The sequence below is a fragment of the Amblyomma maculatum genome, chromosome 3, assembly GCF_055883805.1.
Source record: "Amblyomma maculatum isolate TAMU_Amacu chromosome 3, ASM5588380v1, whole genome shotgun sequence".
Classification (NCBI taxonomy): Eukaryota; Metazoa; Arthropoda; class Arachnida; order Ixodida; family Ixodidae; genus Amblyomma; species Amblyomma maculatum.
In genome coordinates, this window is record NC_139346.1 from 156016747 (window position 1) to 156033986 (window position 17240).

At 47.3% G+C, this 17240-nt stretch overlaps 1 protein-coding gene across 1 annotated transcript in view; it reads right to left on the minus strand.

The window, feature by feature from the left end:
• Positions 1–5856: 5856 nt before the first annotated feature.
• The window catches only part of LOC146196564 (neprilysin-1-like), a 118514-nt gene continuing 107130 nt past the window's right edge, over positions 5857–17240 (minus strand). Inside the window, exons 16-18 of the mRNA XM_084598311.1 lie at positions 13526–13894; positions 11152–11424; positions 5857–6527 (exon numbers count right to left, since the gene is read on the minus strand). Coding sequence (XP_084454437.1) covers positions 6407–6527; positions 11152–11424; positions 13526–13894 — 763 coding nt within the window. The 3' untranslated portion in view covers positions 5857–6406. The remainder of the gene's footprint in view (positions 6528–11151; positions 11425–13525; positions 13895–17240) is intronic.

Below are 17240 nucleotides of genomic sequence, written 5' to 3' on the forward strand. Positions count from 1 at the left end.
AACAGATTGAGTCTAATCCCGCTAAGAGTACTCTTGCTGTAATGTCGCAGACAGTGTCACATGCCAAGGATCAGACAGAGGCTGTTGTATTACCTACCGCCTCTGATGCTGAGTGGCCAGCTCTACCATCAAGGGCCAACGCCAGGCCTAATCCCAGTTTGGTTGCCACACGTACTGAAAATTCCGACAACCCCGACAGCCAGCAGGTAAAAGAAATGCTGAAACAGCTGGTTCGTTCAATGCGGGTGCTGCTCTCCAGCATCAACACGCAAACAGCAAAGTTTGCTGTTCAGTTTTTGGACGCATTTGAGCCGCTCTTGGCGGCATTGCAATAATTCACAATGGCGCAACAAACTAACCCCACCTCTGTGACGATGCACTTGCGCCGCAGTGTTGTGATGCAATGGAATGCCCGAGGCCTGCGTGGTCGGCTGAGTGACTTCCGACAGCGGGTAGAGAAGTACCGCTTTCCTGTGATTGTGATCTGTGAGCCCAACATGCCGGCTGCTTTCCGCCTTTCTGGATATGTTCTGCTATGGTCTAGAGAAGCAAACGAAACAAGCAAAGTGCTGGTATGTGTACGCCAAGACATTGCGCACGTCCGCCATGCTCTGCAGCCCCACAACACGAACCACTACATTTGTTTGACGTTAACCCTGAAAGGACGAGTATGTTCTGTAATTGGCGCTTATATTCCACCGAGGGATGGCTTGGACAAATCATATCTATTTTCAACAATCCAGTGTTGTGCAGCTCCTCGAATTATTGTGGGGGACTTTAATGCTCACCACCCTCAGTGGGGTAGTGCAATAATGAGCAATAGAGGAAGAGACCTGGCAGACTTTATGCATACGCAAGATCTCGTCAATATAAACGACGGCTCACCGACGTTTCTACGCGGAACAACCTACAGCAGCTGCTTGGATGTGGCGTTTGTTTCCAGAAACCTCCATCCCTCCGTTTCTTGGTGTAGTGATGTGGAAACACATGGGAGTGATCATATACCAACGTACATATGCATCAAGTGGTTTGCACCTGCCACTTCACCTCGTGTGCAATACACAGACTGGCCCGCCTTTAGGGCAGCGGTGGAGACTTCCAGCGTGGACCTCCAGTCACCATCTCAAATAGAGGGACTCATTACTTCCTCTCTCAGTGAGAACACTCGCTATGTTAGTGTGCCGGTGTCAGTGTCCAGCATCGACGTGGAATTCGAGCGGCTTCGCGCGATCCGTCGGCGGGCTGAAAGGAAGTACAGAAGAACGAAATCCGCGCAAGATCTCGCACTTTCTCGCCGAGCTAAACGTCAAGTTTTGCGTCACCTGGAGAGGTTAGGACGACAACGTTGGAGACAGTTCTGCTCATCACTGGATCCCCGTAAGCCCCTGTCGCATATCTGGCATGTTGCGAGAAGCTTGCGCACACCTCCGCGAGAAAGGCACCCTTTTCGTGCCCTGGCCCTTTACCAACGCCGCAATGAAGTTGACGTAGCTGAAGATTTTTGTAAAATGGTTGTGGGCACAAACCAGGCACAGTTACCAATTTCAGAGGTTTTTGCACCACCTTCGCCGAATGATCAATACGACGTGCCCTTTACAATAGCTGAATTAGACGCCGCTCTTGCTTCTTGTCGGCATTCATCTGCACCTGGTCCTGACGGGATTACTTATTCAACCTTATCGAACCTAGGCAAGGATGGTAGAACTGCACTACTTAATTATTTCAATGATATATGGGCTTCTAGTACTGTTCCTGAACACTGGAAAATTAGCCGCCTGGTTGCTCTTTTGAAGCCTGGAAAGCCTCCTCTCGAACTTACCTCATACCGGCCAGTTGCCCTAGCAAGCTGTGTTGGAAAAGTTATGGAGCGCATGGTGCTGGCAAGACTTGAGTGGTATCTAGAGAGTAATGATCTTTATCCTAATATGATGACTGGATTTCGCCGCGGACGCTCTTCCATTGACAGCGTCATCGACCTTGTGGCGACAGTAGAACACGAAAAGCGTCACCGTCGACTAGTAGCTGCTGCATTTTTAGATATAAAGGGAGCTTACGACAACGTCCTCCATGAAGCTATTCTTGATGGACTTGACGACGTGGGAGTTGGTGGCCGGCTGTACTTGTGGATTGTAAGCTATCTCAGCGGCCGTTCTGTTTACATGACTACGCCTGAAGGAGATACTACCCACTTTCAGGTCGGTCGTGGAGTTCCACAGGGAGGAGTTCTCAGCCCAACTTTATTTAACGTTGCGCTAATTGGCCTGGTGAGTGAACTGCCAACTAACATCCACATAAGTGCATATGCTGACGACATCTGCATCTGGGCCTCTGGTTCGACGCGCCCACAACTACGTGCGAGACTGCAACGAGCTGTGTCATTAACATCGATGTACTTACGGCGTCAAGGTTTATTTTTAGCGGCAGAAAAGTGTGCAGTGATCGCGTTTACGGGAAAATGTGTCAGCCGCTACCCGATTACCCTTCATGGAGTCGTAATACCATACGTCTCCAGGCACAGATTCTTGGGAGTAATTATTGACCACCGACTATCCTGGTCGAAACATATTGCTATGGTGAAGAAGAGGCTAATTAATTTTTGCCATGTACTTCGTTACATAGCTGGCAGCAAATGGGGTCCAACTGAGCGCTCCTTAATACGCCTTTACGAGGCTCTGTTTGTTGGCTACATCCGGTACAGTCTCCCAGTACTCTCTAGTATGAGCATTTCCTGCTTGCGGACTTTAGAGAGCGTGCAAGCGCAGGCACTGAAAATATGCCTTGGACTGCCCAGATGCACCTCTAACAAAGGCACAATTGAAGAGGCACACGCTCGCCCAATGTCCATATACTTGTCACACGAACCACTTCGTGTATATTTACGAGCACTTACAAGACACCGTTTTCACCCACTCAGCAAGATTCTGGATGAGAGGCCGGACTGCAGTTTTACAACTGCACTCCGCTGCCATCAGTCGCAAGTACCGACAGGATATGCCCTCCCATATCATCCCACCCAACCACCATGGACGATGGATAAACCTTTTGTGCACCTTCGTGTTCCCGGAATACTAAAGAAATCAATGGTACCAATTAGTGGACTCAAACAACTTACTCTGGCACACATCTGGTCAGAATATCCCAGTTATATTCACATATACACTGATGGATCTGTGTCAGCACAGGCATCCGCTGCAGCTGTGGTCATACCAGCTCGGAAAACGACTCTGCATTTCCTTTTGGGACATACCTCTACATCAACCGCTGCCGAACTTGTAGCCATTCGAGAATCTATTCGCTATATATGTGGGGAACCACCTCAAAAATGGTGTATATTCACGGACTCGAAGACTGCATTACAAATTTTGGAAAACTTCTTACGCCACACTGCCTATCAGTCCCTGGCACTAAACATTATGGATCTCATCACATCTGCCCAGCTGCAAGGCCACACGATAATGTTTCAATGGATTCCTGCCCACTGCGGCCTCCATGGGAATGAGCAGGCCGATGTTGAAGCGAAAAGCGCACTCATCAATGGCTTCCAAACAGCTGTGCCTTTTTCAAGAGCGGATACGACGTGTCTTCTAAAGAGTTATATGAATATTGCTACAGCAGCTTACTGGGCTCAACCAGACGCCCGACACATCCGTCTAAGAAGGCTTGATCGAACATTTAAATTTTATGTTCCGCGTGATATTCCGCGTCATCAGACATGCTTGATACATCGACTTCGTTTAAACGTGGCTTTCACGCGCAAATACTTACATTTAATTGGACAGCTGGACTCACCGGAATGTTTAACTTGTGGCATCCCAGAGACTGTGGACCATGTATTATTGGTGTGCCCAGAGTATGCGAACGAAAGAAATGTGCTAGCTGCTTCCTTGAAGCGTTTAGACAAGAGGCCTCTGTCGGAGGAACTGCTGCTGGGCGCTTGGCAGGACAAGGGGAAGGGCGTCCAGGCAGTGCGCGCTCTTTGCCGTTATTTGAGCGCCAGCGGACTTGATTCACGTTTGTAAAGCAAGCTGCTGTGTCTGTATATATATTTCATATGCCTTCTCCCACATCGTCACCCATCATGACCTTCTTTCTTCTCTCCTTCCCCTTCCCCAGTGCAGAGTAGCAGGCCAGATTTGAATTATTCGGGCCAACCTCTCTGCCTTTTCCTTTCAATAAATCCATCTATCTATCTATCTTTGAGCACTTCCCCAGAGCCCATTGTGCTGACTAAAGGGACATGTTTTCCTTGTGCCCTGGACATTCAGCCGGTGTCCCTCACCACACTTTCCTGCAGCTTCCTCCAATGCCATTGTTCTCTTTGGCACCATCAATCCTGAGCTTCCTGCATCTCACCGCCAAGCTTTGCAGGAAGGAAGAAAACAAACAAAAAAAGAAGGGTCTGGAGAGATTTGGTGCGTTCCATTTTACGAGCCTTAATGCTTCTCTCTCGTGATTGTCTTACTGCACACTACCTCCTCATCGCCACGTACAAACTTACCCGACAACTTATCCTGCTGCCCCCTATTATGTGACGGGTGAAAAGAAACGGCATTAAAAAAAAAAAACTGTCATTTGTTCAAACGAATTCACTTGGGACGACTTCTTTCTCGGCAATTGTGAACGATGATTGATATATAAATAATTGCGATTGCGCTCACTTTTTCAATCCAATTCACTCCGGGCGACTTCATCTCGGCAGTCGTCAACTACCTTATAATCACTAATTCGTGATGTCGCATCGATCGTGTTATGATCGCGCTGTTTTGTAAGCGCGCTGTTAATTAGCAACTGAATCTTTCCTGGTGTTTATTGTAGTATATACAACTGATTTTACGTTATTTTTCGTGGTCCCCTACACAATTACGCGATGCTGATACTATTTCAGTGCACTCGAGAAGCTGACAGTCTCTCGCTCATAATAGCAGTATGTCGAAGCAAAGGTGCTGCGTCCAGCACTGGGACACGGAACAAGAAGATCAGCTGGTTAGAATGGAAAACATTATATTGCGCATCATATTTCCAGTATTTATATTTGTCTTGTTTTGCCGACCAACCCAGTCTCCTCTGAAACTTGAGGCTTCCCTTTAAATCATCGCTTGTTTGAAACCTGGAAAGAGAAGTTAAAAAACTATACTCACTGCATACTCCTATGCTGTCTGTTCTTAACGTCCCCGCGATCGCATAGTATGCAAGATGTTGATCATTCAATACTGACCACAAACCAAAAACAAACCACAAACCCATATGTATTTGTAGATTAGTCTGCGTGAATCAGTAACAGGGAAATTGTTTTCGCCACTTCACCAGCCCTAATAGTCTTATCTTTTCTTTTACCACGTATCGCACTGGCTTTCGTGTGGTTTGTGTTTTCGTGTGGTTCAATGATGGCAGGGCTTGACACCAACGCAAAGCGCCAAAACGTGGTTTCAGAATTCTAGGCATTAAAACGTGTCTACAGAAATTCAGATTTAAATCAAGCGCAGCCTGTTTTTTCTCACGCTATAATTTCGTGTTGCCCTAAAGAGGTAACTACAGCCGCCTGTAGACAAGTGCCGCGTTTCACCACTTAAGCGGTTCAGAAACGACTTAAGTGAACGAGCGGTGTCATTTCATCAAAAATTTCAAATCGATTCGTCTGAAAAACAATAATTTCTGCGCAAAGATTTCGCACCTTTCACGAAAGCCATAATGTGTATGCACTTATCTTGCAACACAGTTTTCACTACAATTTATTTTCTCACGCTGCGCTCGGGACTTGTTTAAGCGCAGCAATACGATTTCAGAATTGTGGTCATTAATGTAGTCCAATCATTCTGGCTACTATAATCATTTACTCTTCGAAAAAAGCGCCAATAATTCCTATCAACACAGATATCGAAGCAGACACCTAGTAAAAGTGCCGCCGCGAACCTCTATCGGATCGCCGCATTTGTTTAGGTTATGCAGTGTTGCCAGACACGTTTCTTCTGAGCTGCGAATTGCTTTAATACGCGCATGCTTTAATACACATAGGTCGCAGCGCACAAACCACCAGCATACTACGGCAGGAAGTCCAATTCATTGTGCACGATTGCATGCCAAAGCTGTAAATATCAATGTTTGTTTTTTGTTTGTTTGTTTGTTTTAAATATCCATGAATTTTCTTTTTCTTCACGATGCGCACAAAGCGAAGCACCCGGCACGGCACTACCATGACAAGTTGCGGCTTTTTTTTTCTGAAATGGTTGCGCACCGTGTGGCGCGAAAAGCGAACAAATAAAATAAAACATTAAAAAGTCGCCATCAGGCGCACGTCATCAAATGCGTCCATTTGACGCCGCGCCGTTCAGCAGCGCGTCGTCGCCCGTGCATAACATGCATAGCAGCACACGACCCAAGTTGGGACATCGTTGGTGTATCCGCTGGTCTAGGCGAGAACGAGGTCCGGGTCGAGTAGGGAGGACAGGCCTTTGTGCTCGACCTTCGTGCGTTGATGTTGAGCGCCGGAACCACTGCGGCGCCCCCTACTGTAGCCGTGCTTGAAAATCCTGCGCGCGAACAAGTTAGTTTCACGAAGACAATGTTAAAGGGGTCATGCTAGCTAACATTTGAACACGAACGTATTTATTGCATTTTACTTCACACGCGCGAAATCATTATTTCTCGAAATCTGAGCTTATTCGGAGCAGAATATAATTTTAATTATATCTTTTTTTATTATTTGAAAGGAGCTTGATGGTTTGGCAACCATAGGCCGCGGACGCACGCCACAATAGCCTAACATCCATGGAGGAAGGAAAGCTTAGGAGAGGCCCTGACGTCACTTTTTTGAAGCCGGCGAGGCCGCGCCGCGACCGGACGCTGCAACGTCTCTCCTCCTCCTTTACCCTTTCTCCGCGACGCTCACGTACCTAGGGCCCTTAGCACCGCTGTTGCTAGTGGCCCGAGTTTTCATAGCAACGCGTCGCCGTTGCTAATGGCCCGACTTGGCTAACCCTAAATTTTGACGTCACTTCCGCCACACTTTCTCCAATGCATTGGGAATGGCAAGGGCCTCTCCTAAGTTGTTTCCTTCCTCCATGATAACATCCCACGGCGTCTGTTATTCCAGGGGTCTGCTGCGGCGGTTGATAACAGTATTTTTCTCTTCAGCAAAATGATTTTATTTCCATATTTTCCATTTCTTTTGAAAACGCTTCACTATAATATGCGACCTTAGTGATCACGGAGAACTGGACTTGTCTGGGCTCATGCTATCTTATTAAGGCATACAATAAGAAGCATACTCGTATATTATGACAGTTACCTTCTTGTAGCAACCAAGCGCTCCCGCATATAGAAAGCGCCAGGTCCAATTCTTCCTTCCGCCGTGTGCACCACGAAAACCGGAGGGTTTAGCGTTGCGTTGCTGATTGCTGAGCATTTGCCCGCCGATCTTTCGGTCAAAACGTTAAGAGTAAAACCCAAACAAGCATAGGTTGATTCCAGAGCACATCTTATGACATCACAGGAGCATATAAAACTCTTGAACGCAGCGGCACCTCTGGAAATGCGTCAAACGTAATTATTTTAGGCTGGTAAAGCCTTCTTGCAAAACTGTAGTGTTCAGTTTGGCCACAGCCAGCGCACGAAAGCATGCGCCGCCGACGCCACTTCAGCCCGCACTAGGGCACTAGGGTGCCTCGATGTCAGCGCCGCCGAGGCACCCTAGACGCCCTAGATACCAGTGGCCGGGTGAATAAACCGGCGGTGGAAACTAGCAAAAAACGACTGGAAGATTGGTGGCTTAAAAGCAGAGAAGTGACATAATGTTAGTAATGTAGGAGCAAAATTTAATAAATAGAATGATGGTTTCGTTAACCAATCTAAAACAATAATTAAGATATAGGGAGAAAAATGAGCATGATAGCTACTGCTATCACACCGTTTCAGAGGGGACGCTCCTATATTCCATCCATCCATCCATCATAGCCCGCACCGAACAGTATGCAGACGACGCCGTCTCGCCTCCCCCGCAACCGCGCGTGCTGCGACCGGCTCCCGAGCTTAACCTAGCGTATTTCTGGTGCTTGTCCAGCAAATGACTCGCGAGTGCTTCAACGTAAACAGACACCATTTAGAATTTAGTGCGTGAGGCCTAAACTCCCGCAAGAATGTGCCGCTTCAAAGCTTACGACTGCGCCCCCCGCGTTTGGGTTTGTTTACACAGCTATTGTATGTCTGCTGCTCGTTCGCACGATGCATAAAATGGAAGCAGAGCTAGCAGTACCCATAATATTTTCTTCTTTTCACACTAGTTGCACCTGTATGGGTTTACAAACTACAACAGCGCTGCAAGAAGCGCCGAGGATGCGACGTCTCCCACCTGCTCCGGGTGCCACAAGCAGCGCCGACAGCTGTGCACGCACATTGCGATGTAATCAATCCTCGATTTGGGGTCACTATTTCCAGAACTAGACACGATGACAACATGCAACCGCTAAAACTTGTGAACGCACGCTTCGTAATCGTTGAAATTGCAGACCCGAACCTCGCATATTCGCATTAAGCCTACTCGTCGCGGAACGGACCGTAAGTTCGGCGCCGACTGACATTTCTGGCGAAGGCCATTGCTGACTAGACGGGGAAACGTACGAAGTGTACCTGCTTGTTTCCCTTTCTCTAGCAGCTGTTCAGGCCGTTAACTCATCGGTCGTCAAGTTCTTGTTCAGCCTCCGAAGTGACCAAAACATTGGGCGACCGTCCGCTGATTGCAGCCTGCATCGCAGACGACGCTCCACCATTTATGCTCTTGTGACGTCACAGAAATATCAAAATGGCGGTCGATATCAAAGGATCGAGTTTCCCGATACCGCCTAGTATCGAGTTTTTTTGTAATATGCGCCACGTGCTATGCACTAGAACTTTGCGAGTAGTCACAGACTTGCTATTCACAGAAGTATAAAACTCAATACTTTGATTGATCCTGTCATCGCCTCTTTATGGTTGAAAGCCTTACTGGCTCTGTTTGCGAGAACTAGTCCGAAAAATGTCGAAGAAAAACGTGGAAATAAAGCACCGAAGCAAAATTTAGAAGCAAACTTACGTCAGGTATATATGTATCATTTACTAAAGAAAGAAAAGTACACGATAGGGGCTATACAAAGCTGAAATCAACACACATTATTCATAAATGTATATGAATACAAGATTATATACCCATTATTTTGCAACACACACAACTACTGCAATAGCTTCGCCCGACGAGATCAACTGAACACTAAATGAACAATAAGTTGTCTTTTTTAGGCTTTGTCTCAGTAGCGCCATCAGTTGCATCTTCTAAGCTTGAAATAAGAATCTTCGCTGCTTTTCGACTTCTCACTGTTTAGTGACCACCACATACACGCGCCGACTGTTTTTCATTCTCTAAAGCGGATGTGAGACATATCCCTCCCTTGTAATAAAGAGTTCATTCTTATTCATTTATTCTTTCGTGGCTGCTTCTATCCGCATCGCTCGCCGTTCATGTCGTCAGGTTTGATTTTAATTTCCAAACCATCTGTTTACGGCAGACAACGCGCTGCAGTCGGTGCTGTTTTTACGTGAACGAACAGGATTTTTTTTCTACTGAGCTGGCTGCGGAAAGGACTATGTATTCAACATTGGCCTTGTTGTCAACGGTAATGCAACTTAAGGAGTTTCAAGCGCTCCCGTCGCGACAAGCAAAATGAAACACGTGCGAAACCGGCAACGACGTACGACCTCTCTCAGCCTTGCCGTGTAGGAGTAACTCCGGCGGCGAGAAAGCCGGCCGCACTCCGACTGTGTGCAGCGCCACCGCTGCATGCATTATGAGAACGGTCACCCCTCCCATAGGGAGGAGCGCGGAGACGGAATACTAGCAAGTTTTTCCAAGGACCACAGCGATGATGACCATTCTGCGATGACGCCATAGACATGTTGGTGAACCACTGGCTTCCATACAGTGGTGATGATGTCAGTGCGTCCGGTTGACCGCGTGGTTAGTTACGAATGACGTAATATCTATAGTGGCGCGCCACCTTGGCCACCATAGTCGACACACCTTGGTCACCACCTTATAATCGGATATAGGTCAAGAAAAAAGCTGCAAACAGCCCCCAAAGGAACCCCCCCCCCCCTCCAGCCAATGGCATTGCTACAAATGTGTGACGTCGCGTCCCAAACGGGAAAAGAAAAAGAAACAAACAAAACGTGTCGCCAGCGGTGCCACCTCATAGGCCTTCACGGCGGAAAAGAGATGCAGTGAAGCGCAGAACAACGAAGCGGTTTCGTGAAAACTCGGCAATGCTAAAATTCCCCATCAGAATTCGTCATTTTACCTGTTGTACCGTGATGAGCAAACGACTATCAATCGAATTGGGTAAATGCATGTATTTTTGCTGGACCTCACGAAGCATTTAGGAACTATTTGCCAGCACGGATTCACTCGAAGAAACCACGTTCCAAGCTCTAGGTGCAAGGCGGTCGGCCGTGACGTCATGGTATAACTCGGCAGCTATTGGTTGGAGGGGGTCCTTTGATAGCTGGGTGTCACTTTTTGCTTGACCTGTATCTGACTATAGCTTACATGAAGGTGGTCACGTGCTTCAATGAAAAAAACTAGACTGCAAAACTACGGCCGTTAATCACATACACGGCCGCTATTTCGAATTGAGAATGGTCATGAAATGTACAAACGTAAGTAGCATAAGAGCTCTCTCTCGGTAACTCTCGGAACCAAACAAGAATCGGGCCCTGAGGACCGAGCTGGAGCGATGACGTAAGGAACGTTAAGGCTAGTTTGCATGCAAACGGTTAGAAGAACTCAGCGATGAGCGTCAGTAACACGGTGAGAAATTTCCGACGCGTTGCAACCGCGTCGCTATGGCTGCTGCAACCACCACGGCCGCTCAAAACAGGCTTTCACGTCGCGGGGGCAGAAATCGCGATTGACTTTGCTTGCATGTGCACTGGCTTTTAGCACGGAGCACCACCGTCGCCCAGCCGCCCGCTTATGCCCATTGTTCAATTGCATCATTGCCTAGTTCAGCTATTTCTCCTTTTAAGCGACGTAACTACATATGGCATCGAGACTACGCCACGTCCGCTCTATTACTCATGATTTTAAAGTATACCGTCCAGAAAATGCCGTCCAATTGCAGCGCGTACCTGCACGGAGGACTGTTCTGACTGTTGGACTTAGTTGACCCGGTGCATCCGAAGGTATCCCTGAACGCTGGGACGCTCCGAACGGCAAGGTTGACCGTCTGCTCAGCAGTGAGCGTACTTCTGTGTGCACTCGTGTACGCCTGGTCCGCCACCTCGCAGTGGTCGAGTGCGAAGTATATGAAGAACAGGTGGTCAGCCGTCAAGTTCCCGAGTCCCTTGTAGCGGAAGTCCAAGTTCCAGATGCGCCGTACGTGCAGCAGCTCCCGGAAGGCCCTGGATGATGTTCACACACGCGTCATACGTACTCAAATGACGTCAAAGACCGCTCGCTCTAGGGCCATCTAGCGGTAGAATGGATGGCACGGCCGAGGCTTCCTATACACACCATCCACCGGTGACACCGCTTGACCTTCTCTCTGGTCTTTTCTTTGGTGCACGTTTCACGTCAAGTCCTGTTTCGGAGCGGTAGATATTATTACTACCACCCGCGGTTTCTCTAACGAGCACTTAAATCACAGGACATCACGTCACGCGTCGTAAGTCTCAAAGGTCGCCGATTTGTCAAGAATGCATTGATAACGTCAGTGCGATGTGACATGGTCCAGCGCCGATTGGTCGCATAGTTGTTTAACGTTATAAGATAACGTAATCTGTTCAATAAACTACTTTCCCCCTAATGCTGTCAGTTTTATTGCGAAAGCAATACTACTCTAGATTTCGAGCCTTCAGCGTAGCGCGGCCGGTGACCACGTCTTACTCACGTGACGCTGTGACGTCATCCCCACGTGACTCTAGGGTGAGAGTTGGGCTACCAACCCAAGCGGTCGGCAGGAGCTGCCAGCTTGGGTTTCTCATTTCACATGGGACGGCTATGTCAGAATCAGTCCGCTAGGACCCTGGCATTCACGTTACCCCTATAGGCCACTACGGCATGCACGTTCATACGGCTTGGTTAAATTGGTGCTTTATATATATGGGCTGAAGAAAAAGAAAAAAAGAAGAAGAATGCTCGGTCACTCGCAGCTAATGCTTTCGCTCAATATTTGGTTCCGCAGCGTTGAACCCTTGTAATTTTTTACTCTTAATTTGAATTAGGCGTCTTATTTTGCACTTCGCTGCTATCGAAATTTTATCGTCGCGGCCGACATTCGCCCCAGTTACCCTGAGCCCTGCAGCCCATTGCAAGGGCCATTTTATCCCTCTCACTTTGTGAACAACGTGAATGAACTAAGCGTGGGTAATAATTAACTGAACGTGTGAAAAATATTCGAGGTTGATACACTGTACTAACGGAACAGTGCTTATCTAGTCGTCATTGCTCGGCCATATGTCAGCTTACTAGCACAGTGGCAATAATAATAATAATAATAATAGGCTCACAGGAAGGGAAAGGCGAAGTATCTGTCACACTTGCTCTGTGGACACCTGAATCGCACCCGTAAGGGAAGGGAGGAAGGTGGGAGTGAAAGTGGAAGGAGAGAAAAATGCTTGTAATTTTTCGCCGATAACGCCAGATTTTCCGGAGAACACATCATTTAGTGCTATCGAGTTAAAAAGCAACCATGGTGCAAATTTCACTGGACACACGGTTTCAATTTTTTTCACACCCATCCCTCATATACTCCAAGATCATGTCATGTATGGAAGGAGTGGTGTCAAAAGGGAGCTTGGCTCAGTGGAAGTAGCGGAACCGATTCTACAAATAGCCGCTTTTTATATGTGCGTCCCTCTTTAGGGAAACACAATGAACTTAAAGGCAAGTGTCAATCTCCAAAGCAGGCGCCTCATATGATGCGTTAAAATACACCGGCCTCGAAATGTCACGTGCGTGCATTAATATAAAGGCTATTCTGACTGGGCGTTTATAAAAACAGATGTAGACAAAGCTTTCGAAAATTACACTTCAGTGCGCCACTATGAATGCACCTGTTCATCAAGAGCTGGCGAGCAGTTCTGCAGGAATAGCAAGGGTTTATATATTAAAATAACCTATATGAGCCTTGGAGTCATATTTGCAGTATGGTCTAATAAATAAATAAATTGTTTATGATTTATTAAAAGTAAAACTTTTGCAGTCCAGGTATCTGCTGTTCAGTTCCTGAAGCATGCACGTGAACTTGGGCGACGAAAAAAGACATGCAGTGGCATTCCAGCATTCCAAAGCTAGTTAAATATTCTAGTCGACACTAATACCACCGTTAAGACTATTAATCAATAGTGTCAATGGCTTCCGTTTGCGGCGTCCCTCGCGAATCATTGCGTGTACATACACTTCAACTGCCACTCGCTTAACCTCATTAACGCGTGTCCCTATATTGGGCGACACGAGCGCCACGGCGCTCCGCTTACATCAAGAAACGGAGTTGATCTATACCTGTATGTGAAACCCAGGGCAACGGCGTTCTCCAGGAGCTCTTTCTTGACGGCCTCGTCACCAGAAGGTAATGAATGAGGGTAGGATGATCGCGCGTCGACGAGCAGGCATTGTTTTAGGCTGTCGACGGCCTGCTTCATATTTATACCCGTCCCTATATTGCGCAGGGGTGCTTCGAGCTCATACGGGTCCTCAAAGAGCACGTGCACTAGCGTCCGGTATACACGGGTCCCGACTCGCGACAGGTGGAAGGCGAACACCGAACTGTTCATGGGCACCGAGTCGTTGAACAGCCCCGACGGCACGAGCATCACACGGTGCGGCGCGTCCAATGTTGCGTACGGGTGCAGCACAGACGTCTCGGGGTGCCTGCAGCCGAAGAATGCAAACTTTTTGTGAGAAAAGGCCTTGGCAAATATCATCTGTGTGTTAGCATCAGTTTCTAGAAGGGAACAGTAGTTCAGGCGGTAGGGTTTGATCTCGGAGCGTCCAGTAGAAAAAGCAGGGCAATCCCAGAGTAGATGAGATATGCCGCCGCGAGTTTGAGTCGTACAATGGGGGCACGTAATCATTTTCTCTGTATACTGACGCCAGCGGGCCATAATACGTGGCGTGTAAGCCGCATGGGCAATGAGCTTGTTCAAAAAAGGACATTCAATCAATCAATCAATCAATCAATCAATCAAAAGGTGTCGAAGTGGACACACACTCAGTAGACCAGACAGAGAAAAACAAATCACAGGGGCACAATTTTGGATGCGCCGCGGTGGTTCAATGGTTAAGACGCTCGTTTAATGAATCGCAGTACCCTGGTTTTAAACCCTACTGCGGTGGCCGCGTTCGGCTTCTGCAGGTCGAAACCTTTTCAATTATATATGATTCGACGTTGTAGGGTAAAGTTGTTGCTAATTACAGTACTAATTAACGGTAACTATCTAAGACCTGCAAGCAGTCCAGGGCAATCAAGCTCGACATAAGCCATCGAACTATATATTACTTATTAGCGGTCATTACGTCCAATATTAATCAAGTGAAACTTCACTTGGCATAAGCTTTCCAACGATGTGACGATGTTGTAGCGTAATATTTTAATGACAGTTAACTAATTATCAATCAATAAATAAGGCATACAATTAGTCCAACGCAAGTTATACTCAACATGACCTATCCAATAATATACTACAAATCCTTAGCGGAAAGTTTAATTTAATCCCAATGATAATTAAGACATAAAATTCGTACAGCGCAATTATTATTGCTATAAGCTATCCAGCTCTATATGACTTAGTGATTTGCTCTAACGCTCAATTTTTAATCGCAATAACTAAATAACTGCAGTCAACTAATTGGTAAAACGGTATGTTAGTCATGTTGTCATGAACGGCAAGTCGTGCTCATGCACTGTTTCCCCACAATACTCATGCATACTAAGCAGGACTTGCAACTAGGCAAACTAGTATCCAACTTAACTAGCCGATGGCTGTTTAGTGGGAAGCGAAATGGTATGACACTACCCTGTACTTTGCGCAAACGACAGTTCCGTCCCAATTTTTTATGAACTCACGTGCGTGCGTTTTCTTACAAGTACGTTTAGGACGATGCCAAAGTATTTTCCAGGTACGGCGACGTCTTTTTGAAGGAGCACATGCTGTTGTGTAAAAATTCGGGCACCCATAGGTTTTGGGAGCGAGCTCCGTGTGTGCGAAAAAGCGACAGGGCGAAGTGGCGACAGCGGCCGTCGTTTTCTCCGTCCCTTGACCCTTTGAGGGTCGAATTGTTTGAAAAGCTCCCCCAGATTGTCAAATTACTTTATTGCGGATTTTGAAACTTCGATATGAGTAAAGTCGAGGAAAAGTTGTAGAAAAATATTAGGAACCGTATTTTGAAGTCAACGTTGCTCCAGAGTGCAAACTCAGGAACCTCAGGAAACAACAAAGAGAGCAGGAATACCTCGTGAACGTGGATGATAAACAAACTAACAGCAGCCCCAATAAAGATGGAAATTAGTTTCTGTGGCCCCTGCACCGGGAGTGGCCATAATGATAAAAAGAAAGTTTTGCTCGCCTCTATTGCGACAGGGGGAAGGGGGAGGGATAACTGAAACCATGTGTGGGCCTTGCCGCAGACCGGGCCACAAGCTGCAGCTAGGAATCAGTTCTGTTTATCCCTGCAGGGAGGAGGAGGAGGAGGAAACTTTATTGAGGAGAATTTGGAAAGTTCTTTCTTCGTGGGAGTTCGCTTCTCCTCAAGCCGCCCCAAGGGTCGTCATCGCTCGATGGCGCTCGACGACCTCCTTGGCCCAAGCCGTGATTGCGTGTTGCCGGCTTGGATCAGAGCTAAGCAGAAAACGTGGATATTGACTGCATGCTGCTAGAAATTATCCCTGCAGGGAAGCGCCCATTAAGATAGAAATCAAGTTTCGCGCCTCCGTGGCTATCCCGTCGCGAAACCGAAACCGCGATAGGGCAACGGCGTTGCCGCAGGTATACTGCTCTAGAAGATATTCTAGAGCACTATACCGCAGGTCAGGCTGCAGCTAGGAATCATTTCTGTTTATCTTCGCAAGAAGGCAGCACCATAAATTTTAAGCGCTTCTTGTAAGCCCTAGGAGGTGACAGCACCTCCCAGTGAGCATGCATCCTCATTAGGGCGCGAAATTTCAAGCGGCGGATTGAAACCGTACCGGTACGGCAAAAACCTTGCGGGACAGAAAACCGCCGCCGTACATGTACGGCAAAAACCCTCAAAGGGTTAAGTGGCGAAGGACATTGCTGTCCACATTATGGAAATTATTATGATCAAGATGCTCCCGAAGAGCACGAACCCTGTGCATCACGAGGAAAGGAGAGAAAGGGCAGGGTTGGAGGGGGGGAAGCACTTCGGCGAGGATTCGAAGAAAAAAAAAGTAGTTGCCTCAGCACAAAAAGAAGAGAGGGTATCGGTTCCTTCCGACGAGAACCAGCAAATACACGCTTACTGCACGGTCAAGAGCAGTTCCATAGTGGAGGCAGAAGTTACCATTGCACTTGCATTAAATATGCCAATGTCACAGGAAGCGACTAAAAGAGCACAATACTGTCACAAAAGCGGTCGCGTCCTGCCGTGGCAGCAAAAGTCCTGGGAAAAAATTGATTCGAGTGCCTAGCGGGGAATGAGGGGCAAATGAACAGTGCAGGCTTCCATCCCCCTTCACACCGCTCCAAGTCTGACAACGCTAAGTTGATAGGATACAAGGAAATAGATAGACTGAACCGGAAGCTATATCCGGAAGCTGATCGCAAGCTCCGCAGAAAGGCGGAAGTAATAGTGAAGCGGTTGCAGATGTGAACATACACGAATCTTGAGATATTAAGTAAATGGTGAACGGAGCAATACGATGAAAACGGACAACAGTTCAGGCGACATGCATGACATAATAGACATGATATCGACGCGAACACACACAGTTGGAAAAAAACATTTAGGAAACATTAAAAACAAAGACAATTGAGAGCTTTCGATCTTCAGCTCGGACAAAAAAGTTATCAAACTCAGGCAGCTGCCTGGTCCCAAATCAAATGTGGTTGACTAAATAAGGCGCTCTCTCTGTCTCTCTCTCTCACTCTCTTTTTCTGTCTCTCTTTACATCGCTTTCCTTGCGCAACTTCCTCCTCTGGCTCGAACAGGAGCACCCAACTGAATCTTCCTTCTCTTCACTGCCGTCGTGTCAGAGTAG